General features: G+C 43.7%; 1 protein-coding gene across 1 annotated transcript in view; it reads right to left on the bottom strand.

Moving 5' to 3' along the window:
* Window positions 1-441: 441 nt before the first annotated feature.
* The window catches only part of LOC126267973 (terminal nucleotidyltransferase 5C), a 772561-nt gene continuing 745450 nt past the window's right edge, over window positions 442-27552 (bottom strand). Inside the window, exon 2 of the mRNA XM_049973321.1 lies at window positions 442-4517. Within this exon, the coding sequence (XP_049829278.1) occupies window positions 3201-4517 (1317 nt within the window). The 3' untranslated portion in view covers window positions 442-3200. The remainder of the gene's footprint in view (window positions 4518-27552) is intronic.

Here is a 27552-nt window from a genome sequence, read left to right as displayed (position 1 = left end):
CTCCAGTACAGAACTTACAACACCGTCGGTCTTAAACCATCACTGACGGCAAATTTTGGAGAATGCTTTTGTGAATAGCTTAGTGGCTTTGCCCAGAGACTTCACCAGTTTTAGCCATCCACTTGTTTTATACACTATCAGTTGCCTCTTACCACGATCGTTTGAAATTTAGTTCACATCTAATACAAGCTATCAAAATTTCTACTTTTGATGGTTTTAAATTTTGTAGCTTAATTCTAGTGAGGAACTTTCATGTCTTGAAAATTAGATTCATGCTTTATGGACATCAATGTAATTTCACAGCACTAGTTTTAAAATCTGCTGGGATTTCTCGTAAGTATCCCTGTTTATTAGGCACTGCATTTCAAACTCCGTCATGTAAGATTCAATTGGAGAGGAAAGGAAGTCAGGCAGGTGAACAATAAATATGCTAACAAAGTGTCAGGTTTTTATGTACTTTAATGAACTTTTTTTCATCAAAATGTAATTCCCCACCAAGTTCATGCTTACCTAAATTATTTGGTAACAAAATAATTAAGCAGACATTGGGGAATGCAGGGAGTAACATTAGTGTCAGTCGAAATTGTTCCAGCATGTTATGAAACAACAGACAAGTACACTTGCCAAAAGGACCTTAATACAGAAGATGAAAACTTTTCTTAAATCAGACAGTTCAACCTTTAAGCAAAATACTATAGTATTCTCATAGCCAAAGGCTCTTAATAGTTAAGCAAATTACCAGTATGGCAAAACATTTCTTTGCTATCTGCAAACAAAATACATCTCTTGTAAGAAATTTTTAATTAAAATAACTATCTTCTTATTGCCTATTCCATACTGCCTAAATGCCACTTTAGAGGGATTGCAGCCTGAAGTTCTACCAATCTACGTGCTTACTCTACTGAATAATGTTTCACGCTCACAAAGCCGTGCAATGTGCTCCAGATCTGGTGTGAACATTAACAGTCACGAGTAACGACAATTGGCAGTACAGCACACTAATTTCCTTCATTTCTTTCTCACTGACGTTCTTTTGAGCAAGATCTTTTAAACCTTTGGCACCCGATAGAATCATTTGTAATACGTTGAAAGGGGGGACAGGGATCGCGAGCTAGTGCAGATCACGGGCCAGTGTCAGTTTAAACACATCTGGCTTCGAAGCCAGAGCACATTACAAGCGAACTTTGAAGATACACCTTTTCTCTTTAAATAGGTAATATTGATATATACACATCGATACAATTAAATGTTTTTTACTTAATCACTAGTGATAAGAAATGCTGTTTGAAAGTTTTATTACTTTAAAGTCAATACCATGCGTAATAAACCTGACGACAACCTATAACTTCACGTCATGCAAAGAAAAAATCTTATGCTTAATCACTCCCAAAACTTATCCGACGGTCATAAAGAAATGTTACTGAGATCTAATATTTGGAATATAAACAACAAAAGCAATATTCTGCACATTTTTCTGTCATTCCTGGTAAAGCCATGCAACTAGCAATCACACATACATAATAAAAGTTCCTAAAACTTCCAGTCACGCAAGAGAAGTGCTAACGAATTAGGAGAATTAATGTGCAATGCTCAAAAAAATTACGAGTCTCACAGTTTGGGCATAATTTCACTGTGGAGACAAACGTTGACAGTCTTACGAAACAGTACTTGCAAATCTAAATTATCTATGCTTAAAGTGCTCACACTTGGGCAAGAAATAAAAAAATTGCCGAACACCGAGCTAACGGAGAGTGTGCCTCTACCTTTCTTAAGATTAATTCTAATGTCTATTGTTCGTTAACTCTAAAACGATAAAAATTCGTGTTTCTCATGTTTTCTTAAAAATTTAAAATGTTTCCAAATTACTCAGGTAGTCTGTAAAAACCATTAGCTGTTTTTGTGATTTCATCGAACTATATAAATATTACTTTCGACATTTTTAAAGAAATTCTGAACACACTCTACAGTACCCGTTCAAAGTTGCACCGAACGTGTTACGTCCCGCCTCTGGCTTCGTAGGATCACTTCACGTGGAGCCACCCTTTAAAAAGGATACCTCAGTCGCGAAGCTTTTGTGCACTTCCTGCAAGCACAGCCTACATCCTAACAGGCCGGTTTCCCTTTCTCCTCGCGAGCGAATTTGCTCGCCTCGGCGAGGTCAACTGGCACATTTAACCGAGCAATACGGAACCATCGTGACAGCCACAGAAAGAGGCGGTTATGTAAACAGACTAAAGTTGTGCATTCCCAAGTATGGACTTTTCACAAAAAACTCACGTCTCCACTATTGTAACTGGCAGAAGAGAGATGGTAAATAGAAGTTGGCTCTCTCCTTCGGACACCGTGCTGAATTTATGTCCCTGAACTGTTCGGGGACGCTGTAAGTAAACTTTGTCAACAAGTAATTTCATACGGAAACAAGCGAGCATCAAGGGGCGTGACGTATCATCACTCCGTTTACTTTGGAATACTCAACCCTTGTCTGCTGCTGTTGCTACTACTACTATACAAAACCTAATCTAAAATACCTGCAAGAAACTTTATGATTTCAAACATCTTACCTACAATTTTTCAAGAAAACTTTCAATTACTTCAAAAAATCTTCAACCAAGTTACCAGATAAAAGCATTAAACATACTGCATATTTTAACTTCAGGCTGCATTCTACCTTATTCATGAAAAAGAAAATTGAAACTTATCCTCCTAGTAATTCAAAACAGCACAACCAGAAATTTCATTTATTTCTTTTGGAGCTTTTTTTCACAGCCACACACCAAATCAATTTAAACGAGTTGTGTTTCTCGGAATGGTTTGGTCGCAATTATTTTTTTAGCGTAGTGTTTTTCCTGTTAAGTCCGTTTTGTCCACTTTTTCGTCATTTTTCGTGCATTCATGCTATTAGAAAATATTTCTCTTTTTTTATGACTCAACAGTAGGTTCAGTGCCGCAACGTGACGTCGTCACGGTCGCGACGAACTCGTGAAACAGTTTATGGGTTTGTTGTTTTTTTTTGCTTCCCGTCGCACAGTTTCTGGGTACGAGGCGGTAAGCGGCCAGCACCTCCTGAGCCGGCGGAGTGTGGGGGCGGACGGCGGCCGCCGCCGCGTTCACAGTTTGCAGAAGAGCTCCGCCGCTGCGGCTGCGACCGCCTCCGGGCGGCAGTGGACGCGAACGCGCAGCTGCGAACGCGAGCGCGGACATCACGAGGAGCAAGCGGCGGCAGCTGCGGCCATCCACGCAGCGGCGGCGCCGCCGGCGCACGTGCACGTGGGGATGACGGGCGCGTAGAACACGTGGCCGTGCCCCGTCGTGTAGAGCAGCGTGGCGGTGGGCGCGGGGGCGGCGGGGGCGGTGGCTGCGGGGGCGGCCGCCTGGTGGTGCGCCGCCAGCAGCCGGCTCTGCTCGGCGAACAGCACGCGGTAGGCCAGCTCCTCGATGAGGGCGAGCGTCTGCCGCCGCTCGTGGCCCATCAGGCACACGGTCGACTCCTCGACGACGCTGTGCAGCAGCATCAGGTACTGGTACTTGAGTTGCTCCTCGTCCGCGTCCACGAAGTGGTTCCACAGGTAGTTCTCCAGCTTGGCGCGCTGCTGGTTGATGTCTGAGAAGTCTATGAAGAAGCGCGAGCACATGTAGCGCTCGAGCGTCTTTATGTAGTCGGGCTGCGCCGGCCGGTAGTTCTTGACGAGCAGGTAGCAGTACTTGAGCAGGCCGCCGCCGCGGATCTCTTCCGGGTGCCTGGTCGCGATCAGCTTCTTGTGCAGGTGGTAGAGCGCCTCCTGGAAGTCGCCGTACACCGACTCGCCGACGACGGTCGGGTAGAAGTTCTCGCCGATGGGCAGCTCGCTGCACTCGTAGAAGAGCAGCAGCGAGTCGAGCACGATCTGGAACGAGTCGACGGAGAACTCGAACTGGCGCCGCATCGAGTCGACGAACTTTAGCTCGACGTTCTTGTGGCCGCGCGAGTTGCCGAGCGAGATGAGAGACCAGCGGTCGCCGTCGTGGTTCACCTTCACCATCTTGGAGACGTACGCCTCCTTGAGGCTGCACGTGGTGATGCGCTTGCGGCTGACGCCCTCGGGCAGCAGGTCGAACAGCGAGCCCAGCACGGCCGTCTTGACGCGGTCGAAGTTGCGCCCGCCCGACAGCTCGACGGCGAAGATGAGGTCGAGGTCGTTGTAGGGCTGCGACTCGGTGGCGAGCACGTGCGACGCGGCGCCGCCGTTGAGGCGGATGTCGCGCACGCGGACGCCCGTCTCCGCCTCCAGCTTGGCGCGCACCACCGTCACCAGGTCTCGCAGGCGCACCTCCAGCGTGGGGAAGTTGCCGCGCCCGTGGATCGACACCACCTCGTCCATGACGTCGTTGAGGCGGCGCACCTGCTCGTAGCTGAGCACCGCCAGCCGCTGCTGGCCGCCGCTACCGCTGCCGCCGGTCGAGTTCTCGCTGACCTGGCTCAGGGTCTCCATCATGTTGACGCGCCGACGACGCTCCTCGCCGATCTCCAAGGAGCCACACTGAAACCGACAGGAGAAACACTCGTCAGCATCGCTACTCGAGACAGTGCTTAATAGCGCTGCGCACGCCCATAATCTATAGCAAGTGTATGGGACATTATTTTGCTGTCTTTCACGTTAGTTGGCGCAAATGGCTCGGAGTACTATGGGACTTAACTTCTGAGGTTATCAGTCCCCTAAATCTTAGAACTACTTAAATCTAACCAAGCTAAGGACATCACACACATCCATGCCCGAGGCGGGATTCGAACCTGCGACAGCAGCGGTCGCTTTCACGTTAGTGCTGCACGTCATAGTCACAATAGAGCGAAGGAGCTACTTTCGGGAGATTTGGGGAAGAAGATTGTTCCCGTTGCTGAAGCGTGGCTGTCGCATCAAAAATTGAGAGAAAACAAGTACCTTAAAGTAAATCTATTTGTAATTGATTTATCAAATGCTGGTTATTGAATCAGAAGATAGTCAATGTCGAAAGCACGACTATCGCTGTCAATGAGTAAAAAATGGAAAATCTCGCAGAAGGGTGGATAAATGGAAAACGTGCATGAGCACTGCACTGACGAAGGAACAAAATGCAACACACGCATAGAAAACAACATGGTCGCTTTCCACTTATTTATTACTACCGCGGTGTGTACCATTTTAGTGCTTTACCACACGTCGAAATTTGAAAGTAACATGTCTGTGTCACGTCTTTATGTCACCTATCTGACGAATTTTCTACGTCTGAAATATGGTGATGTGTGGCTGGTTCCTGCGGAGGTTCGAGTCCTCCCTCGGGCGTGTGTGTGTGTGTGTGTGTGTGTGTGTGTGTGTGTGTGTGTGTGTGTGTGTGTTTTTAGGGACTGATGACCTTGGCAGTTAACACCCATAAGATTTCACACAAATGTGATGAAACAAGTTCACGATTATCCACTCGGACGTAGTTTAAGATGGAATCTGCCTCATAAGATTTTAAGAATGGTCGAAAGTGCGAATTAGCTATGATGTCTAAGGCGTTTTTAACTCTCAGCGCACCGAAAGACTTCTTCGAACTAAAGAATGTAAAACGAAAATTTTCATCGTTTGATTGGGCCTATTTAAAATATATTGATGATCCATTGTATTTTGTCAAAACCTGTACTGCATAGCGCGTATCTGAGGACGGTACTTAGCTTCGGAGGTTAGTGTCAGCCCAGCAGGCGTGTAACCTCGAGCAGACTCAAACTGATGAATTCGAAAGTAATGCCTTCTATTAACTGTTTCTCCATTACGATACTGTTTTACATTCCAGCACGGATATTTGTAGTTTCCTTTAGCCATGAAATTTCATTGCGTTTTATGTGATATCTAACTGTTCATGTTATGATCTAAAATCTCGATTAATGAATGAATGCAGAGGAGTCAGCCAGTTTGAATCTTTGACCAAGTATTCGACAGATGTAAACCAGACTTCAGAAACAAATTTAAGTAAAATTTCACACTGGAAAACATACTACAGCTATCGATTTGTTCCATGAAAATATGCTGTCAGTGCGCTTCATTGTATACATTAATAAACATGATGGCCCCTAGGGCAAGGACTTGTGATGTAGGATTAGTTACAATGTAGAAATGAACCAAACCAGTCTTCTCAATGTGAAATTTTAGTTGCATGAATTTCAAAACACTGGATTACATGCGGCGAAACTTTGATCAAGAGGTCGAATAAAATCACCTTTAGTTGCAACTAGTTGACAGCTTTGGATTCATTTACTGGTCTGACCACTGCCGAGGCGCAGACCTGTTCGAAACTCAAATACTCATCAGATTGGTGAGTGGTCGCTTATGCGAAATATCCTGAACGACCGTATTTGACGTTTTAAACTATCAGGTAACTGATCTCAGGGCGTCCACAGCCCAGTGCAATCTAGACTGCAGCTTATGCGTACGAGGTTAGGAACCTAGTAATTCTAGAAGCTATGAAACAAAAATGATAACAAATCTAGAAATGGGCTACCGATGACTAACTTGTTCGGAGCGTAGTTGGTTACCATTTCAGACTACTAACTTTGTCGAACTGAGCACTGCCCAACAAACCTGCTTAAATGAAAACTAAGGCAGTAAGGTTAACACTAGCGAAACCACACGCAAAGGTAGCACTCCTGGAAGATTGATTGTAATGCGAACATTGGTCTTTGTTGAATTTTATGGCTGCCCATAACGTCAGCAAGAAATTAAAGAAATAAAGGCCGATAAGGAACTACATGCACAACTGTCCTGTCTGAAAAATGTTTATGAGTCATTATTACATTTGCTTGATAAGTTGTCACTACAAATGTACAATCCTACTGGAAATTTTGAAACCATTCTCAGTTTGATGCTTAACAATATAATGCAACCTTTTAGCGATTTTGTATGAACGTTCTCGTACGATAGAGCACAAGTTTTCATCCACTGCAGCTGGCTAACCTCTCAACATTTAGACACTCTAGAGTACTCTAAACGAAACACTGGTTTGCTCGCAAAATGAAGTGGCGAACGTACCTTTAAGAAATCTACTATTTAACAGACTACTTCGCTGATAAAAGTGAATGGAAACCTACTGACCCGTATTACAATTTACAGAGTCAACAACTACGGAAGTTATTTTCGCACAATGCCGTGACTGTATTACTGCTTTTCTCTTTGGTACTGGACTGGGAGTATACGCAGATCTCCAACCACAATGCGAAGATAACGGTAACATTACGTACCGTTCCAGATAGCAAGACGCGTTTAAGATGGTGTAACGTGTGTTTCAGTAAGTCCTGGTTATTTCTGCAACTAAGAAATTCGCGCGGTGGTAACAGCTGACGGTAGACAACTCTAGGGGTGTTTAGAAGGCGTTTCCGCACATCCACAGCGCACTCAGTCACTAACTAAAGCTGTAGTGTGTTCAGACCCATTGTCCACATGAATTTACTGATGTCTTTTCTGCTCCACTGACTGACGCGATTAACGTGAATTTCTCAGTTTAGTAAACGAGTGACGAAAGTCTTAGACGTCTTCTCGACGAGTTTCTGTAAGACTTCTGTTGATCTGTGGGTAATGAAGAGAAATTCAGCTTAAATGTAGAGTGTGAGTCGTCAGCCATGCAGCAATAGCGGCGTGAATCACAGTCCAGGCTAGCAGCACTGTTACGTAACAGCACGGCTACGGGCCCACTACGGCGCGCGCAATCCACTAACAGATGGCTCACAAAAAGTGAAAAGCACGCAGCACCACGTACAGTGCTCTTAGGAGTACTGTATTAACGATGTTGTGCACTAATACGAAGTAGGACGAGTGAACCGATGAGCACTTAACGAGTCAAGTCCATAGACGCGGACAACATTTTTACGGTGACGAGAAGCTTGTCTGCACTAGCACAGGCGAAAATAAGTACCGCGATTATGTACAGCGTTAAGACAAAGGTATTAGGAGTGTTCTTGCTTAACCGATGGAGGCTCCGGAATAAATTTATAAAAAATTTAACGTTGCGTCACAGAAGATCTATGCACCAAAAAATTAAGCACACGAATCAGGAAGATGAATGAGGTATGTACCGTGTTTAGTGAACTGCTCGCAAGGTGACTGTCAGCTGGAGCAGCAGCGTGCCAATTCCATGCACAGACCAGCGTCTACTGAACTAGACGCCGTAGGACGGAACGGAGTGCCTTCGTACGTATCCCAGCTCCGGCGTTGTCGCGCGCAACGTCGAAGCAGAAAGTGAGCGCGGGCGCAGCAGGGGTTGTCAGGCGCGCGAAGCAGCCGAGTCGGCGGACAGCGGCGAACCGCGCGACGGGACACACGAAGAGCGCAACCAGCCGTCAACCGACGTCGACGAGCGGCCGGCGGTGACTGGCTGCTGCCGCAGGTGTGGAGGCAGAGGGGCCGCGCGCTCCCCACCACCGCGCCGCCACCGCCGCCGCGCCACGGCAGGCCCGTTGCCAGGCAACGCCGCGGACAGTGAAAGGACGGCCGCCTGACGTCACTCAACATGGCGTCCGGCCGCTGCCCGCGGCGTAGAGTAGACCGGAGCAAGGACTCTCCAGCGGTGCAGCGGCGCGGTGCCTCACCCGCCCCCTCCCCGCCCCCGAAACTCCCTTCTGACGTCACTGCCATCTGCGGAGGCGTCGCAACAGCCGCAGCCGTAAAGAACGATACGGAAGGCTTTAAAGATGACTCCCAGTGGCAACACGGGTGAAAGAACGCTGGACAGTATCAGAGTGGCATGACTTCCTTTCACTGCTGTTTTTCCTATGCAAAAATTTGTAGGAGCATTTCGTTATAATTAGCGACCCCAAAAAGAACGCTACAATGCAATTTCGCCCTGCGGAATGCAGCATGAAGCATGTTATATGCAGTACCAAAAGCTGACTACTGCTTGTTTATTCACTATTGCCTTCATCCTGTTCTGATCTCCTGATTCGTGTCCAATGGGCCTTCTGAACTTAACACAGTAAATGATTAATGACTGCCTGCAGATAGCGAACACTGGCGGCAATACTGAAATTTGTCATTCACTTCCTTGTTTGACGGTTCTGGCTTGACCACAGTAACGCGATTCGGAGTTAAGGCTGTAGTATCTACATCTACATCCACATCCATACTCCGCAAGCCACCTGACAGTGTGGCGGAGGGTACTTTGAGTATCTGTTCTCCCTTCCATTCCAGTCTTATTGTTCGTGGAAAGATTGTCAGTATGCCTGTGTGTAGGCTCTAATCCCTTTGACTTTATCCTCATGGTCTCTTCGCGAGATACGTAGGAGGGAGCAATATACTGCTCGACTCTTCGGTGAAGGTATGTTCTGTAAACTTTAACAACTACTAGTTTAGGAGAGTTTTATCAATCCAGTCCTCCGACCGTTTGAAGTCGGAATCATGGTACTAGCTATGCTTGCTTTGTTTCCCTTTTAAAGAACTCAGCGAACGTGTTCGTATTTGTAATACCATTGTCATTAGTCTCAAGTCATAGTTTCCGATGACCTCAGTATCTTACTTCTAATATTACGGTTGAAAACGGTAAACTGAAGTTCATCCAGTGCCATCAAGCCATCAGTAACGAGTATTTTTCCCTAGCACTTTGCATGCAACGCAAGAATTCTCGTGGGTTTTGCAGTATTTTTCACCCCTGCCGATACAGCAGTTTCCACGTACCCCCGGCGAGGAGTCAATATATTTTGTGCAATATTTGTACCGTCGCTGAGATACTGGGTACGGCGAACAGGGTTTAGAGGTACCAGCTTACGACGTACTTTTCTGTTCGGGAAATATTTTTGCAAAATTACTGTATGCAAGCATGTAACATATGTCTAATGAAGTTACAACATATGCAGACAGCGTGATGTCATAAGTATCACCCAAGACTAATTTTTATCTGATAAGCAGCTCGTCTGCGCTCGCCACGGAAACTTTCCCGCAGCACTAAGATACTTTTATCTTACATTTGCTATGGTACGATGATAATGTGCATGTCTGGAAACTTAAGAGCCGTTTATTCAACAACGCACTTTTGACGAAATATCTGAAGTCTTTCAGTTAACATGCTGTCATAAGAATTACAAACTTTAGTTATTAGCTCACTTGGCAGATGTGCGAGAAATTTCATTTCACTAGTACTCATTATTAAGCCTTCGATGGGTTAGAGTTAATTTTGGCATTTTAGGTGTCTGATGTTGCTAGTTTTACTATTCGTTGCGAGTACCCATAGTCTACGGCAGCTACAATTTCACTTTTTTCCTTCTCTGGACGAGCGGCCGTAACTAAAATATTCTGTTGAGTCCTGTTTATTTGTTCTTAACACAATGTAGTAAAATGAAGATTGGGGATAATATCACTTTACTGGTACTCAGCTCATTTTCGATCTGCTCCTCTGCATGTAGCACTTTGTTAGTTAACACCTTAATATTTCTATATAAGCAGTTTCGTTACTGCTTATGTGCTAAATATAAATGAACTGAATTTTAGCGAAAATTTTAATGAGCAGGCAACCCCTAAATGATTAATCAGCAGCATAACTTGGGTGGAAGACTAGCAAGCCGGCGGGAGATAAAACTAGCAGCCGTTCTTGAAAGGCCACTGTATGACCGTAAAAGTGATTCAATGGCAGACCTTCGCCTGCGTGCTGTCGAGATAACCCTAACGGTTATCTGTCACTGCTCTAGCTCTCTCTCCACTGATTCTGCCTCAGTTGGCAACGAGAAGGGCCAACGAACCTTATCGCAGATAATCCACTCGCCTGTCCGCTTACAGCTCAATTGGCAAATCTGTCATTTGGCTTCATGCTGCATCGCAAGACTTTCAAGGCACGTTCCGTAGTGCTAGGGAGTTTCTGGACACACTAGTAAATACGTAAACCTGGTTGCACCGTCAGCCCGCATTTAACCACATTTTTCTGAACTCAGTTTAGTTTATCATCTGACGAAGGTTTGCTCCCTGATGTCTTAAGACAATATCGGAATGTTTACGAAATAATTACATCACCACCTCTTATGCTGGAGAGGTTATCAGCATATTTCTGCTCCTTTATAGCCCACAGGATGAAGATTCAACACACGGAGAAGAAATGTTCTGACGCACTGCTGTATCAATGGTACGTTACAAATTCTGTGAAGTGACAAACATTCCCGCGTTGCATATTATGGAGCAGAAATTTTAGAATATGCTGAATTATCTCGTTGCTAATTTCAGTTTTCGTGAAAGATGCCATCTAAATACATGCTATTCTTGTTCGTAATGGTGTGACCAATAAATGTGTTTGATACATTGATGTATTATTTGAATTATGTTTTTCACGATTGTGCTTAGCTTTTCAACGTCTGAATTATAGTATGTTTCTTGAGGATATCCTGGGCGGAATTATCAACTATGTGTCAGCAACTATCATTCGAATAGAAGTAGTGTAGTAAACATGCGCTCTGAAATGCGTACTTCAAGAGACAAGCACTATTTCAGCAGGAGGTGTGTTTCATAGTATCGGAAACGAGGTAGTACTCAGAGCTTGTGAAGTATGCGTTTCAGAGCGTATGTTTACTAGACTTTTTCCTTTGAATGGTCGTTCATATTCCTGACTTCTGGCCATTTTTCCTGAGATACCACGTAGGTTGCTTTTGATTTCTATTGCTCATTTCTCTGAATTCTTTAAAGATGGAGAAGGATGGACATTCGAATCCTCTCAAAGTTGTTCCAGTTCTTCGTTTCGTTTCTTAGTATCCAGAAATACTAATGCAGACCTGCAGAAGGAACCGCAGTATATATATAGCGTCGTCACCAGGAACTGAAATGTTAGGTTAAACACACTGGTTTCGAACTGTGAAACCAACAAGGTCTGACATACAGAGTACCAGTATTTTAAGTAAAATAAGTCATTGAATTTGCTGAAATCTTGAGAATATAGTGTTCGGAATGTCACATAGTTCATTAGGAACTGAACACTAAAAAGTGGATAGGGCAATTACAAACATCGTAAGCAATAGAGTGGCATCACCAGGAAAGAATTTGGTATTTTACCATTTCTAGTCTTGACGGAATCAAATCGACAGACGAATTCAACTTCGAGACTACTCTCAGGTACAGTGTTACCACATTGTGCTCCACTGGACAACATGTGAAGCTCCCCAAAGCTATTCGTGAATGTAGTGGCTGTTTATCTTCGGCATGTACGTCAGTAGGCGGAAAGATCGATTACTGTACAATTCGTGGATCCCTGGAAACCTCTACGTTAAAATATTGGGAAGTATATGCCAGGCTGGAAGTCATTAGAATGTAATTTAGTAGATTTAATTCGTCCACGAAAAAGGCTGCTTAGGCGCGTTAATCCTATTTTTGAGTGTTGCGGAAAGGATCTGACACCATTGTAAAGCTGCTTTAAGAAAGGAGCTAAGATCCAACGAAAAGACATTTCGTCGGTGGGTTGGTTAGCAAACACGAATACTTTTTGCAGTCCACTCGGTAGTTGGACGTTCTAAAGCCTTCAAAAATTTCGAGTGTAGAGTTAGATTTCACGAAAGAAATAGGTAACAAATGAAGAGGGAATCTAAGTAGGGGTAAGACACTAAAAAACAGGATTCAGGTTATTGTACTTTCGAAGCACTGGTAGTGGTTTACAAAATAGAAAGTAATAGCTCCACCTGTAAAAGGAAGTTAATATTTTTGCCACTTTTGGACATACCACACGCAAATACGAATTTCAAAAACACGTAAGTGAACGTTAGTACTTTACACTTCGACCCATGATCTGCCGTATGAAGAGATTGCTGAAAAGAGCTGAATTAACTAAGTTGTATCTAAGTTCTACATATGGTGTGTTTTTCCGTTATGTCCAGAAGTGTTTTATGATGATCCAGAGGAAATGACATCAGGTTGTACTGGGCACTGAAATACGTGAACGGGTAAAGATCGAAACCTATGCCGGATCGGGACTAATCTAGATTTCTCTGTTTTTATGTCCCATGGCCATTACCACTTCGGTCATCTGGACACGGTCCTTGACACACAAATTTCCTCATTATCTACACAGTACTGGCGCAGTGCTCCTGCCCATTCACCTTGTCACTCGCAGGAAATTGATTCCCTGCAGAGTTCGAGCGTGTTCGTACACTTGCACTGAAGGGATCATTGGGCCTTCTCGCCCTGATTATACGTATGTGGCGTCTATTCTTCAGATCATAATCACCTGAGGCTGCACGATCAAAAATGTTGCGTTCTGTCAGGCATGTCCGACAAGATGATCACAGAATTCTAACCTAGGGCGGGGCAATAATTATCAGATGCACGAAGTAATTCTTACGGTAATCGGCGAATAACTAATTACTGAAGGTAAAGGGGTAGGAGCACTGTGTCACTAGTGTGGTGGTTGGTGGTGGTTTGGAAATTTGAGTGCCAGGGACCCTAACCGGATGGCCAAGGCTAACACTTTGACCCTTCTCAAGAGTTTTGAAAAATATGTAAAAATTTGCAAATCTGTTGCATTGATTTTCTATTTACCTTGACCACGTTTCGTCATCTCTAAGGGTGACTTCTTCAGAAGGTAAGGCGATTACATGAACATATCGTCGAAGGCGTACAGTGTTTCAGTCCCTGTTTGGCACACATTCTCAACTTTCACTAATGAATTTCAATGTCAAATAGCATTCGAAGTGCATTTCCTTTCGATCCTAATTACGAAGTCTGCACGCAGTTCGCTTGGAAGTATCTGGTCCTGCGATAGTAAATTTAAGCTTTGAGAAAATAGTGCGAGAGGGCACACTGTCCTCCCCTTGTTTCCACTGACACTAACTGGACCGAAGACAACTTTTGCCGTTCCGAGTGGCCGTGCGGCTCTAGGCGCTAGTCGCTTGTCTGGAACCCGGCGATCGCTGCGGTTACATATTCGAATCCTGCCTCGGGCATGGATGCATGTGATGTCCTTGGGTTAGTTAGGTGTAATTACCTCAGAAGTTGATTCGCAAAGTACTCAGGGCCATTTTTGAACAACGTTTTTGATATATAAACACTTCATTCCGTACTACTTTACACGGGCTATTCAGCAGTATCTAAGTACACAAGGTTCCCTCGAGTTGCGGTCCTTGACAGAGAGAGACCTACATCTGGTCGCTGGAGTCTTCGAGCTACCTGCTGGCCGCTTACAACAGTCAACCAGCTTACCTGCGTGCACAAAGGACGTGGGAAGTCTACTTCTGCACACACAGCTACAATGTTCCACGGAAGGGAGCAGATTATACCGGACAGTCTTACCTGCCCAGTATTCGAACTGCCGCTAGATGGCTGTTACCGTTGTAAGTGAGTTAAGAAACTCAGCAAAGTCTTTAGATAGCTTTTGACTTCGTGTAATTTAGTGTGGGTGGGCAGTATGTCCTGCCATTCGTCTCGTGTTGTGTGTCAAATTATATTTATGGAGGTTCCTTCAAAGGGAGCGAATTGGTTCGATTAACCGAGAAATGTGTCCTGCTTCGAAATTCGAAGATTGTAGTGTAGACAACATTCCATTAGAACTACTGACGGCCTTGGGAGAGCCAGTCATGACAAAACTCTACCAGCTGGTGAGCAAGATGTATGAGACAGGCGAGATACCCTCAGACTTCAAGAAGAATATAATAATTCCAATCCCAAAGAAAGCAGGTGCTGACAGATGTGAAAATTACCGAACTATCAGTTTAATAAGTCACAGCTGCAAAATACTAACGCGAATTCTTTACAGACGAATGGAAAAACTGGTAGATGCGGACCTCGGGGAGGATCAGTTTGGATTCCGTCGAAATGTTTGAACACGTGAGGCAATACTGCCTTACGACTTATCTTAGAAGAAAGATTAAGAAAAGGCAAACCTACATTTCTAGCATTTGTAGACTTAGAGAAAGCTTTTGATAATGTTGACTGGAATACTCTTCTTTCAAATTCTAAAGGTGGCAGGGGTAAAATACAGGGAGCGAAAGTCTATTTACAATTTGTACAGAAACCAGATGGCAGTCATAAAAGTCGAGGGGCATGAAAGGGAAGCAGTAGTTGGGAAAGGAGTGAGACAGGGTTGTAGCCTCTCCCCGAAGTTATTCAATATGTATATTGAGCAAGCAGTAAAGGAAACAAAAGAAAAATTTGGAGTAGGTATTAAAATTCATGGAGACGAAGTAAAAACTTTGAGGTTCACCGATGACATTGTAATTCTGTCAGAGACGGCAAAAGACTTGGAAGAGCAGTTGAACGGAATGGACAGTGTCTTGAAAGGAGGATATAAGATGATCAACAACAAAAGCAAAACGAGGATAATGGAATGTAGTCAAATTAAATCGGGTGATGCTGAGGGAATTAGATTAGGAAGTGAGACACTTTAAGTAGTAAAGGAGTTTTGCTATTTAGGAAGTAAAATAACTGATGATTGTCGAAGTAGAGAGGATATAAAATGTTGACTGGCAATGGCAAGGAAAGCGTTTCTGAAGAAGAGAAATTTGTTAACATCGAGTATAGGTTTAAGTGTCAGGAAGTCATTTCTTATAGTATTTGTATGGAGTGTAGCCATGTATGGAAGTGAAACATGGACGATAACTAGTTTGGACAAGAAGAGAATAGAAGCTTTCGAAATGTGGTGCTACAGAAGAATACTGAAGATAAGGTGGATAGATCACGTAACTAATGAGGTATTGAATAGGATTGGGGAGAAGAGAAGTTTGTGGCACAACTTGACTAGAAGAAGGGATCGGTTGGTAGGACATGTTTTGAGGCATCAAGGGATCACAAATTTAGCATTGGAGGGCAGCGTGGAGGGTAAAAATCGTAGAGGGAGACCGAGAGATGAGTACACTAAGCAGATTCAGAAGGATGTAGGTTGCAGTAGGTACTGGGAGATGAAGCAGCTTGCACAGGATAAAGTAGCATGGAGAGCTGCATCAAACCAGTCTTAGGACTGAAGACAACAACAACAGTGTATATGAATGTATTTTTGGCGAGGGAGTGGAATCTGTAGACAGTCGCGGAGAGCAGAGTACGCGTGTAAGTGGCCGGTGGGCAGGCAGTGGGCGAGTGTATCCTTAGCGGCGGCGGTGCGAGCTGTGAGTGGCTGGCCGGGCGGCCTAACTGTACCTGTCCGCTTGCGCAAGCCGCGCTCTCGCTCTCGCTTCGCCTGCAGCTGCGCCGCTGCACTCGTTCCACTTACAGCATCGCCAGAGCGCGCCGTCGCCCACAGCCGGCGTGCCGTTAGCGACACCAACCGCGTCTCGAGCTAAGCACGGTCTAACTGTGGACAGCTGTCACAGCGACTGTGACAAAGTCTGCCGAACGCAGTAACGCGAAACAATCGCTTCGGCCAATAGTGGGACCAGAATGAAAACTGCTCTCACAGTAGTATAAAATGCTAATTGTCGGGCAGAGATTGGCGGTGTGAAGGAAGGGAACTAGCTTTTCGACTACCTGGTAGGTTCGGAGGCTTAAAACGTGACATTTTTCCTTTTTAACTCCTGAGTATTCGTACGTGTAATGCATCGTGTCAAGTAGCAATATACAGGGTATTCCCGAAGAGAGCGGAAAAATGTACCAGTACAAAGAACGCCCCACTAACTGATTATTTTAAGTGAGGCGCACTCAGCATCGTGGTCATCAGCGCCCTCATGATATTTCATGAAGCTGATATCATGGTCCCCACATACGGAGCAGTTTATGTCTGCGTCCCTTCCCATCAAATTTTGGAATGAGACCTGACAGTTCACAAAACTTCGCCACTCTTAACACTGTAATCAGTATCTGTGATTTGGTGTTCAGCTCTCCATCTAGACTGAGGGCTGCCTTAGTGTCAGTATATGAGTCACTTTGCCAGAATATGCTTAACTGACAGTGACGCCACTAACTTCTGAATGGTGGTTCCCACAGCCGGAGAACGAAGGTGTGTGTTAAAGCGCTGTGTCCGACGCGCAGCGGATAAGCGAAGCAACCTTCCAGGTGACGTTGACATGAAGTCCCCGTAACTGTGGGCGATTTGAACGACAGCAAATCGTTTCGTGTCACCTGCAATCATTCAGTCTCCCACTAATTCGTGGGTGTGTCAGAATGAGATGGTGCAACGGGATGGGGCATAGATCGATAGGACCATGCCGACATACTTCCTTGGCAGCATTTGTCGGCCATGTCGTTTCCTTATTTCCCGATATGGCCAGGTACCCAGCAAAGTATCACCACTTTGCCACTGTGTTGGAACATCTGTAAGAAGTCCAGGATGAGCTGAATCAGCTGTTCCACTGGATGCATTTCGTGAAGTGCTTGCAGTGCACTACGCGAGTCGAAACAAACCTTGTACGGTTATGTGTGAACTATCCAGTTCTATTAGAACGCCACTTAATTACGCATCATGTGAACCAGTTGAGGTACGAAATCTGTGGTCGGAGAAGCCAGCTGAAAGATCTATGGAAGTAAACTTTTCTACCGCTTCGTTTAACGTTACTGTTTCCCAGCTGTTTTACAACTAACGTGCTTACAGGTTCACGCAGTATCCTGTTTATTTTCATGTGCGCTATCTCTTGCAATGAAAAGGTAGAACGAGCCCGATTACTAGTTGTCTATGATGTAGGTGTTTACACCTCCATAAGGTGGCCCTGTTTATCGTTGATTTACAGCACACTGTTATGGGACAAAGTAAATACGATATAACGGTTCACCGCTTCACTTCAGTGTATGTCTGAAACCATCTCATTGCTGTAATTCCTGGTCGATGGACTTCAAGGGGAGATCCTATTCCATGGCCTGCGAAGTCACCTGAACTTAGTCGCCTTGGTTATTTCCTGTGGAGATGTCTGAAGTCACTTTTGTAGTGGAACCTAGTGGATACGGAGATTGAATTAGTTGCCAGAATTGCAGCTGCCAGAGATGTTATTCGAAACACACCAGGGGTATTTGTCAAGATGCGTTGGAATCTTGCTCGCCGATATCATGCTTGCATTGAGGTTGATGGCTTTCAGTTCGAGCACATTTTTTAAGAACAGTACTATTTGTACCTTTACCGTGTCAATGACCCTATTTGCAGTTAACTGTAACTGACGTAGATGGAGTACAAATTGAACTGATTTCTGTTATCTTAAGCAGGCTTCTACGATCCTAGATTTCTACCTCAAGTGTTTAGTCGAGCGTTCTTTATGTCCTGTTACAATTTTGCACGCTCTTGTCACTTATTGTAACGTGACATGTCACGGCATGTAATCGAATGTCGCTCGTCAACTCACTAAGTATTACAAGACGTAAGTTTAGGATGCATGCATTTCCACTCTGTGATACTTCCTACTGTAGGCGCATCCCAGTAGAAGCAGAAGTGTGTGTTCTCGCTTCGCTCACCATATATTTAATAGGGTGTGATTGAGAGGAGTCATTGTGCTGAGGGAGTAGAACTCGTAAAAAAGCGCACGTATGTCAACATGTTTTGACTTAAAGGATCTTTCAAGCTGCCAAGTCGAAAACCTAGTTCCTTCTTTTAGACCTCCAACTCTATAGCATTTTTCTTTCTGGCAACTAACTTTTACCCTACCATGATTGACATTAGACCGCCCAAGCTTGACATCCAACGTACATCTTTGTTGACTGGTGACGAACGACCACGTATAGGTTCATTTATTGTGTTTCGAACCGTTCTGCTTACATCATGCAAACGGATTGAGCCTTCACAGAACAGAACGGCCATTAAGTACTTTTATTTATCCACGTTCTTAGGAAATTTTAACCGATCCGCAAAAGTTAAGTACGGAAGTGGCACGCGTAGAAACTCCCTGAAAAAGTTTTCTGGTACGTAAAATCAGAACGGTGCACATAGAAATAGCGCTATTAGCTGAGTATTAATTTGATACTAATGACAATGTTGCGAAAGGAACTAATCTATTAGCACTATGTGCCTGAGTGACAACTCAGATTCGTCGTTCAAATCTTATGGAATATTCTGTGACTTGGGTACAGCAAGATGTTCGAACGGCCATGCAAATGGTCTTTGGTTGGTTCTCGCTAAACCAAAAACATTTCATCTCTCGTTTATAGCTTAGAAAGGAACGAAGCACTAAGACCCACAAACCGCAATTCTGCCCGCGAACTTCACAGACGTAATGTTGACTGGAATGCACTAATTCTAAATGTACTGCAGGCAACACACAGGAAGCGAGGAATTTTCCCCAAGTTTTACAAAAACCGGACTCTAGTAACAGTAACTATATGGAAAGGAAGCAATAGCTGAAAAAGGAATGAGACAAGGTTGCATTTCATCCATCCACCCCGTTTCTCGATCTGTACATTAAGCGATGAGTAAGGGTGAACTAATTCCCCCGCGATTTTTTATTTAAAGTTCAGGGAGAAGAAAAATATGTGAAAAATACAATATCGTAGTCATGTCTCAGACGGCAGACGACTGAAGGGCAGTTGACAAGATGAATAAGGTCCCGAAAGGAAGTTTTAAGATAACAATGAAACAAGGGTAACGGAATTAGTAGTGAGATCAGGCCCTACTGAGCTCATCAGTTGGAGTTGAGGAATTGAGAAATTGGGCGAGGCAGAATACCCAATAACTGGCGAAGCAGGCGTTATAACCGCAGAATAGGAAAGAAAAGAGTTTCATAAAACGAAACGCTTGTTAGCATTTAACAGAAATTTAATTGTTGGCAAGTCCCGTCAAGGTATCTGTCTTGTGTTAGTCTTATGGAAGATGATGGGCCACAAGCAGTTCAGACAACTCGAGAAGGTGTTAAAGATTAATCAATTTAGTTGTATATGTAGTAAAAGAGAAATTTTCAAGTAGTCTAAATGGCCGCAGCTCACAACATGCAATTGTCTTGTAGCACTTAAAGGAAACCCCAATTACTGAAATTATTTTCCAAAATGCTAATGGATCAACGTGTAGGTATTTATCATGTCGAACGAAAGAAGAAATACATTTTATATGAACAATTCGAAAATTTAGGTTCAAATTTCACTAAGAATGTCACTTTGAACAAAACCATGAAATTTTTTGTGCAACTTCATGTACCAGTGCGTTTTTAAAGACGAAGCCCTTCGTTGGAGTAATGGGGTTATACGTCGAGACATAACTTTTTGAATGACAATACATTTGGCAAAACTATCAGCTAAATTTATACAGGAATACTAAGCAACTGTCTAACATCTGCCCTAGCTTAGACTTACTTGGAATCACGTTTCCTGTATGTCCGTTGATAGTAAGTGCATATAAAAGCATCTACTTACTGAATGTTTACTTTTTGGCGCCATTGCACTTGGATGAATTCTGTTTGCAAAGTCTTCCTTCGATCAATTACCGTATGTTACGAATGGTGAAGTAAGAGTTTAATTTTTGTTGAAAGCAGAATCTTAAGGTATACATTGTAAGAAGAAAATCGGCAGCACCCATTTCCAAGAAACGACCGCAGCATTCGATATAACAAGGTAATAGCAAGTAAGGATTCCACAGTCTCTCCTGAGTGTCTAAACTTTTGCATCACATTCTTCAGTACGGAAAGAAGCTATTTACATTTGCAAAATTAAGTCGTCTTTGAGAGTCAGATGCGTCTGAAATGCTGGCGAGCGGCTTTAAAATTCATTTCTTTCAGTTCTGATTAAAAGCAAACTTTGGTGCGGCACCTTCAGGAAACCAGTTTTGACAGGACCTTACAGCTCCGTCGGAATGGCACCCAACCGCAGTGTCATTTTTCTATGCGGAAAATTCTCTTCCGAAACCCATATTACATGCGTTTTACATTAATGACTTTAAAGTTTTTGAACTCTATGTCGTAACGTTTATACTTTTCGCAGAGGCATGTTTCTGAAATTCACTACTCCGATGTGTCCACATTAATTGAAATTTGTATCATGATCTTAGTTTCTTATTTAGGACATTCATTTCTTACTTGAAAACAGAGCTACAACATGCTAAAAAAATGCCGTACACTTCGGCAAGTAGTTACGACGTTCTCGGTATATTACAGAAATGCCGATCTGTTAGCAAAATTTTATCTGCTTTTCTGGCAGAGCCTCTCTTGTAGGTGTGTATTTGCTGAAGGAGTGCCACCTGCATAATAGTGAAGACTTACGTAAAGCCTTCGTGGGCAGTTTTATGAAGTAAATATTGTCCATGTTTTACTTTTGTATTGCCTATTTAGTAATTGGTTCTACCCCAGCGCTGCTACTTTGTTCGGAAATACTGATAGTTGAATGAAGTAACAGTACATTCAACTTACTCTGAAGCATCTTCAATATTTAACAACATGCACTGGATGGCTTCATTCTTTCTATAAAGTCTATTCCAGGAGTAAGGGAAGTATTAATTTTTGTGAAACAAGACAGTTGTGTGTGAAGGTTGAAAAAAATAAGGGCTTGACGGCGTGTGTCTACACAAACGGAATGTGTCTACAAGGGAGTACCCGTGACTTACCCTCTTGTTAAATGAACGTCCCATTTTGCTCAATTTCCTTGCTTTTATGACGAATTTTTATCACCAGCCAGTAACTTCAGTTCTTTTTTCCGAAGTCTGACTTACAGCTCTCTTCTGGAGGAATACCATTTCATACTGTGTCTTGTGCCAAGCAACCATCTGGCAAGGAAACTGGCGCTTAGTTTGATTGGAATAAGCAATTTTCGTAATGTCGGCACTATGCTTTTGATTTGTGTAAGTCCGTTTGTCGAATTACCAATTTTTTTTATAGATCTCTGTATTGGGTGGTATGGACACTACATTCTTAGCGCTCTTTCTTAGCCGTTCGAGTAGAGCTTGTGGCTTATTTTCACGTTACTTTCTGAAACGTCATATTGTGGTAAGACTGGCTTTCGTGCAACTTTCATCCCTGTGGGACTCTAAACATAGCTAACAGTTTTTCGGGTTTACAATTACGTTAGAGATGATCTAACTATACTCTTTGTAGTCTATTTCCTTCCAACGTAGAGCAATTTTTCACCACTTCTGAATAACTGTCAGTAACTAAAAGCGTCAGCCATTTGACTTCGTATAAAGATCCACGAACACAATCCACGTGTGTCACTGCACGCCTAAGTACAGTCCTGGACACGTAACGGGCGTCTCACTTTGGCTGCCCCCGTAAGCCAGTTGCACGGTTCTCCCGGAGAAAACCACTTCGCCACCGAGACAGCTGCTCGGCTCGTAAGTTAGTATACTATATTAAAACCTAGAAACCCGCCTCGACTGCGATAAAAGAATTTAGTGTTAACCTAGGTTTCGGTGTAGATAACTACACCTTCTGAACAATAAAACCCACAAGTGCCTACGAAGACCTTTGTCAACGATTAAAGGAATACCATAGCTTTACATTTATAAACGAAAAAAAAAGGAAAGCAAGCAGTACATGTGTACAAAGTCGAAACCGGTACTTAATGGTGTAACCGCCTCACACCAGCCTGTGTTAGATGGGCCATGACCCGCCATAAACTCGTGGGTTTTGTTCTGAAGAAGGTGTAGTTATCTAGGCCGAAACCTATGTTAACACTAAGTGCTTGTATCACAATCGAGGCGGTTTCTTAGTTTAATATATGAACCAACGATTGCTAACGCGCTGCTATGTTGAAGGTTGTTAATATACTATAGTCCGATGGCATTTCTGGAACCCAGATGAAATTTTTTAGTAAGGTCTATGCTCTTCAGGTACAACGAAGTTCAACATAGACTACTGCACTTATGCAAATTTGTCTTTAGACTACGCAACGTTGATGGTTTTGTACTAGCTTTATTAACGAAACTATTGAACTAACCGAGAGCGCATTACAGAACTGTTTACTTAACGTTTCTCTCATCACACTAGAATGTATAGGAGAGACTCTGTGAAGCAGTATTCGTCACCGACTCCACAACTCATGTGCTCTTTACACTGGACTCCACTGCAAGCACTTGCATACAAGCAAGGCGACAGGCCATGTGCTTCACGTATGAAGTGAGCGGGGGAAGGCCGACACCCGTGACTACACAAGCAGACCACACACGGTGACCGCGCGCCTCTGCGGAGCACGTGATGAAGCCGGCGGTGCCCGGCGTTTGACAGTAACCGGGCTGACGGCGGTGCAGCGGCAATTGGCCACGGCGCGCACCCTCGGCCTTGCGCAGACAGGCCGGCGGTCTGCGGGTAACGGGACCCGACCCGGGCAAGGCCGCCGACGCCGCAACCGCCCAGGAATGCACCTCAGCTCACTTTCACACGCAGTTCGGCTGACGCCTTAAAGCCAGCTCGCGGATGCGATAACCGCGCTGCATCGTCCCCATCCTCACGCAACCGCCAGCTGCCGGCAGCCCACCAAATACGGAACTCCCAGCCTCGTCTCTTTCGCTCGTGGCACAGTGTTGGTAGATCCCGACTTTCGCTCCGCGACACCCTCTTATTCTTTTGTGCACTCTTCTGGAGGACGTAACTGTTTATGGTTTTAAGGAGCAAAACTGCTCCTGTCATTAGCGCCCGAACTGTGACTTAGAGAAAGGTAAAAAACGAACTGGAAACCAGCAGCAATGGGAGCTAAACTGAAGTGGAGAAACATAACAGAAGGAAAGCTCAAAAAACCATTATAGAAAGGGGGTTGTTTATCCCCAAAGAGAGCTTTAAATGAGGGAACTTACTGATCACCGCCGTATCTTCGCTGGAAGTTTCGGAATGAACTTGCCAACAAAACCTGAACAGTTTGCTTTTACCTTCATTAATCCAGTTGCCAACAGTTAAAGTTATCGCTTTGTTTCTTCCTGAAACCACCTTCGAGTGCCAGCGCCCGTGACATGAAATCAGCGATGCTTCTGCAAGAGACGATTAGTGGTAGACTGAGGTACTGGTACAGTATTAACCTCCAAGTCAGCAGTCGACCCCGAGACGTAAGTGGAAAGTCTTAACGCCTTTTAACGGCCATATTGATATCACTGACAGTGAAACAAAGCTCGTCTAAAGTTATTGTAATGTAAATTGCTATTTGCAAGACTGCTTTTATGATTGGTTTTAAACTGAGATGACTGGGGCAAAACACACATACTAGAACTGACTGGCATTAAGTCAATTTTTGCTAATTTACGACTCCTTTGTTTTGGGCATTATCATTCCTTGCAGAATTTATCACATGAAATGATGGGTGCTTGAAAACTATGTCCCTGCGGTTCCAAAATGAATCCGCGTTCTTAGAACAATTCTTTGCTATTCACCAATTTCTTTTATTTGTTGCTTACTCTTATGAATATAACTTTCGTCAAAATATTTAAATTTGCTTTCGTATTGGTGGGGACTCTGAACGCGTACAAGCTGAACAAGGAGCCACGTCTGAGGATGGCGTCGCAGAACCACTTTTCTCTATACTTAACTTTTCTTAAACATTTCTCGAAGAGCATAGAGAATGAAATGACAAAAGAACGTACAAAGAATAAGGAGAATATAAATGTTTATATAAAAAACAGAACGATTTGACATTTTCTTCGTGTGTGGGAATCGTGCTGCCCTGTAGGTGTGTGTAATTCACAAACAACCATTCCAGTCGGTAAAATTTAGTCCAATTCTACCTCACCTGTTATATTTAAGCCATTTTGTAGTGGAATCTACGATACAACTAATAACTGTACAAAAAGGTACAATCAACATTTATGTAACTAGCACAAAAGAAGCTTTAAAGTCTTGACACAGAACAGGCCACACACGTACAGGGTAGGCACAGAATTATCTTACCTTACATTGTGCTGTAGGGAAGCGGAACAGTGGTTTTGCTTCACCACAGGACAGCGCAAGTTTTAATTTCTCTGCTTATAAGTTTTTAAAAATGAACTGTTACTGTTCTGTTATACAAACTATTTAAATATTCATTGTAGATTTGTGATTGGCTGCATTGACAGTCTCCACATATGAGCACAATGTGGCCGTCTAGCAAGCTTTAGTGACCGCAACTGTTGCACCATGGTAACCTTCCTAGTTTTCAGTATCCAGAAGCGACTTATCAGTTCTGTGACGGGTTGTGCCTAATTCAGAGTTATTAGGTGTAGACGGAGCTGAGGAACATGCCAGCTATAAATCAACATGCAAATTACCGTGCTGCCACAGTGCTAGTAGCGGAGCTTGCAGGCTTAGCGTGGGGTTGAAGATGCGTACGGCCTTTGCTACAAGCTGGTACTTCGTAGCTACGTGTGGCCGTTTAACCTTTCCCGTGTCAATACAGAGTTGGTGGTACTTGTCAAGAACAGTTTCACTAACATGCAGAGTAGTTTATCTTTATCCACCGAGGAAGTAAGCAATCACTAGCGATGGAGAAATGCTTCGCTTAGGGTGAGGACACCGGCTGCAGACGTTTCACCGCGCGCACAGCGGCACGGAAGCGCCTTCGACATTGCGTGGTTATAAGAGGCGGCATTGTTACGCATGCAATGCCTCCTGAAATGAACCATACGATGTCAGCGGCTGAAAACTAGATTTATTCTTGCAATCGATGAAGCAGTAAGCAGGCTCAGTCTAGCTTTTCGGGCGTTGAAGCAGTGACAATTTACTCAAAGTAGTATCTTATTTTCCAGCTAGATGATGGTCTAAGTACAGACGATATAAAATGTAAACTGGCAAGGGCAAAGAAAGCGTTTCTGAAAAAATGTTAACATCGAGTTTAGATTTAAGTGTCAGGAAGTCGTTTCTGGAAGTAATTGTGTGAAGTGTAGCCATGTATGGAAGAGAAACATGGACGATGAATAGTTCGGATAAGAGGAGGATAGAAGCTTTCGAAATGAGGTGCTGCAGAAGAATGCCGTAAATGGGTATATCGCGTAACTAACGAGGAGGTATTGGAGAGGATTGGGGCACAACGTGGCTATAATAAGGGATCGGTTGGTAGGACATGTTGAGACATCGAGGGATCACCAATTAAGTATCGGAGGGCGGCGTGGAGGGTAAAAACCGTAGAGGGAGACTAAGAGACTAATACACTAAGATTCACAGGGATGTAGGTTGCAGTAGGTACTGGGAGATGAAGCTTGCACAGGCTAGAGTAGCATGGAGAGCTGCATCAAACCAGTCTCAGGACTGAAGACAACATGTGGATCTATCCTTTGGCGACTTTGTGAAACTCAAGTATTGACACCTCAACTGCGTTAGGAAAGTGTCTCCGTGCAATCCTGTATTTTGCTTACGTTTATTAAGTTCATGGACAAATAAACGCTAATACAAACCTTACCAAGATGTATACCAGGCTTAGGAACTACAGGTTAGTATGCCCTCAGTATTTTCTGGATTCGTAATGGCGTGCCTGCACGCTCATTCACAAACGTTTAATTAATGGGGTAGTTCCCTCTGGTGTCAGTGCCGAACAATGACCATAACTCTTTTCTAGGTTAAGAAGAACTTATTTGCTCAATATTACGTTCTTGTTTTCGATTGAAATAATTTCTACCCAATACAGACGTGCACTAGGTTGCACACTTATGAATCCACCATTCTTACATGTAAGCAAGACAGTCTTAAGCGTTACGGATTAATATATTTAATAAAGGCTTTATATTTCCGCGTTCTGGCAAATCCGTCATCGAACCGGAGACATTCCTTTCACATTTGACGGCCTTAAGGTAATTTGGTGAAAAGATCAACTGTAAACATGCACTGATCCTACACGTATTTTCCAGTTGATGTACCGAACACATCTTTTCGGAAGATACCAGCTTCACTACTTCCAAACACGGTGCTGCCTTTCACTAGTCCATGTACCTCCACAATTTTGCACTGGGGCCACTAATGTGCACAGGAAGAGAAACAGAGTCCCAGAAAATCTCTAGACAGGCAAGGACACACTTATTCCTCAATTTACATCCTGTACTTCGGTATTGCGATGTTAGTTATGCGGAAAATTTCATTCTTCAATGGGAAATGTGCTTTTAAGTTTAAGAAGTTAACTTCAGCACGTGTGTACAACTCAAAACCCCGAATAGTCAGTATCCTCTACTTCGTTCACTAATATTCCAAGCCTATTTATAGCGGCTCTTAAGCATGTTTTGTCTCTTTAAAAGTTGTGTTATACTCTAACTTCGGCATAGAAATTGCGTCTCCTTATTTGCTCCAATCTTATTTTATTTCGTAGTTCGAAATAACGACTCCCTGAAGTTTTATCATATAACGACACTGCTATTTCCTTTAGTCATTCCCATCGAAATCAGTGAACAGTTTTTTAGACTGGAATTATACAAACCTGTAAATACTTGCGTTAATTACTCTAACCTATGACAGGCAGGTGATTATCACATTTTAAGGCGGCACGTAATTTGTATTTACTGATCTGCAGTGCCAGGATACATTGGGAACCCTGCGTCGTAGAACTATAGCATGTAGCCAGAACCCGAAACAAAATAACTCAGACCATTGATAAATTTGAGTAATCTGCGGTAATACATTTTCTGCAGCAGTGGAAATCTGGCAGCTGTCACGCAGTCCTGACACCAGTTTAAGTGATCAGATTGACACGACAGCTGCTCCATTTCCGCTGCTGCCGAAAACTAATTACCGCGGAATACTCCCGTTTATCAGTAGCCTGCGGCGTTTTATTTCGGGCCGTCTAGTGACGTGCTACGGGTTTGTGTTTCAAACAAACCCAAATTATGCAATTTTCTTCATGGTGGTAA

This window comes from Schistocerca gregaria, chromosome 4 (assembly GCF_023897955.1).
Source record: "Schistocerca gregaria isolate iqSchGreg1 chromosome 4, iqSchGreg1.2, whole genome shotgun sequence".
Lineage (NCBI taxonomy): Eukaryota > Metazoa > Arthropoda > Insecta > Orthoptera > Acrididae > Schistocerca > Schistocerca gregaria.
This window is presented reverse-complemented; position numbering and strand designations above follow the sequence as displayed.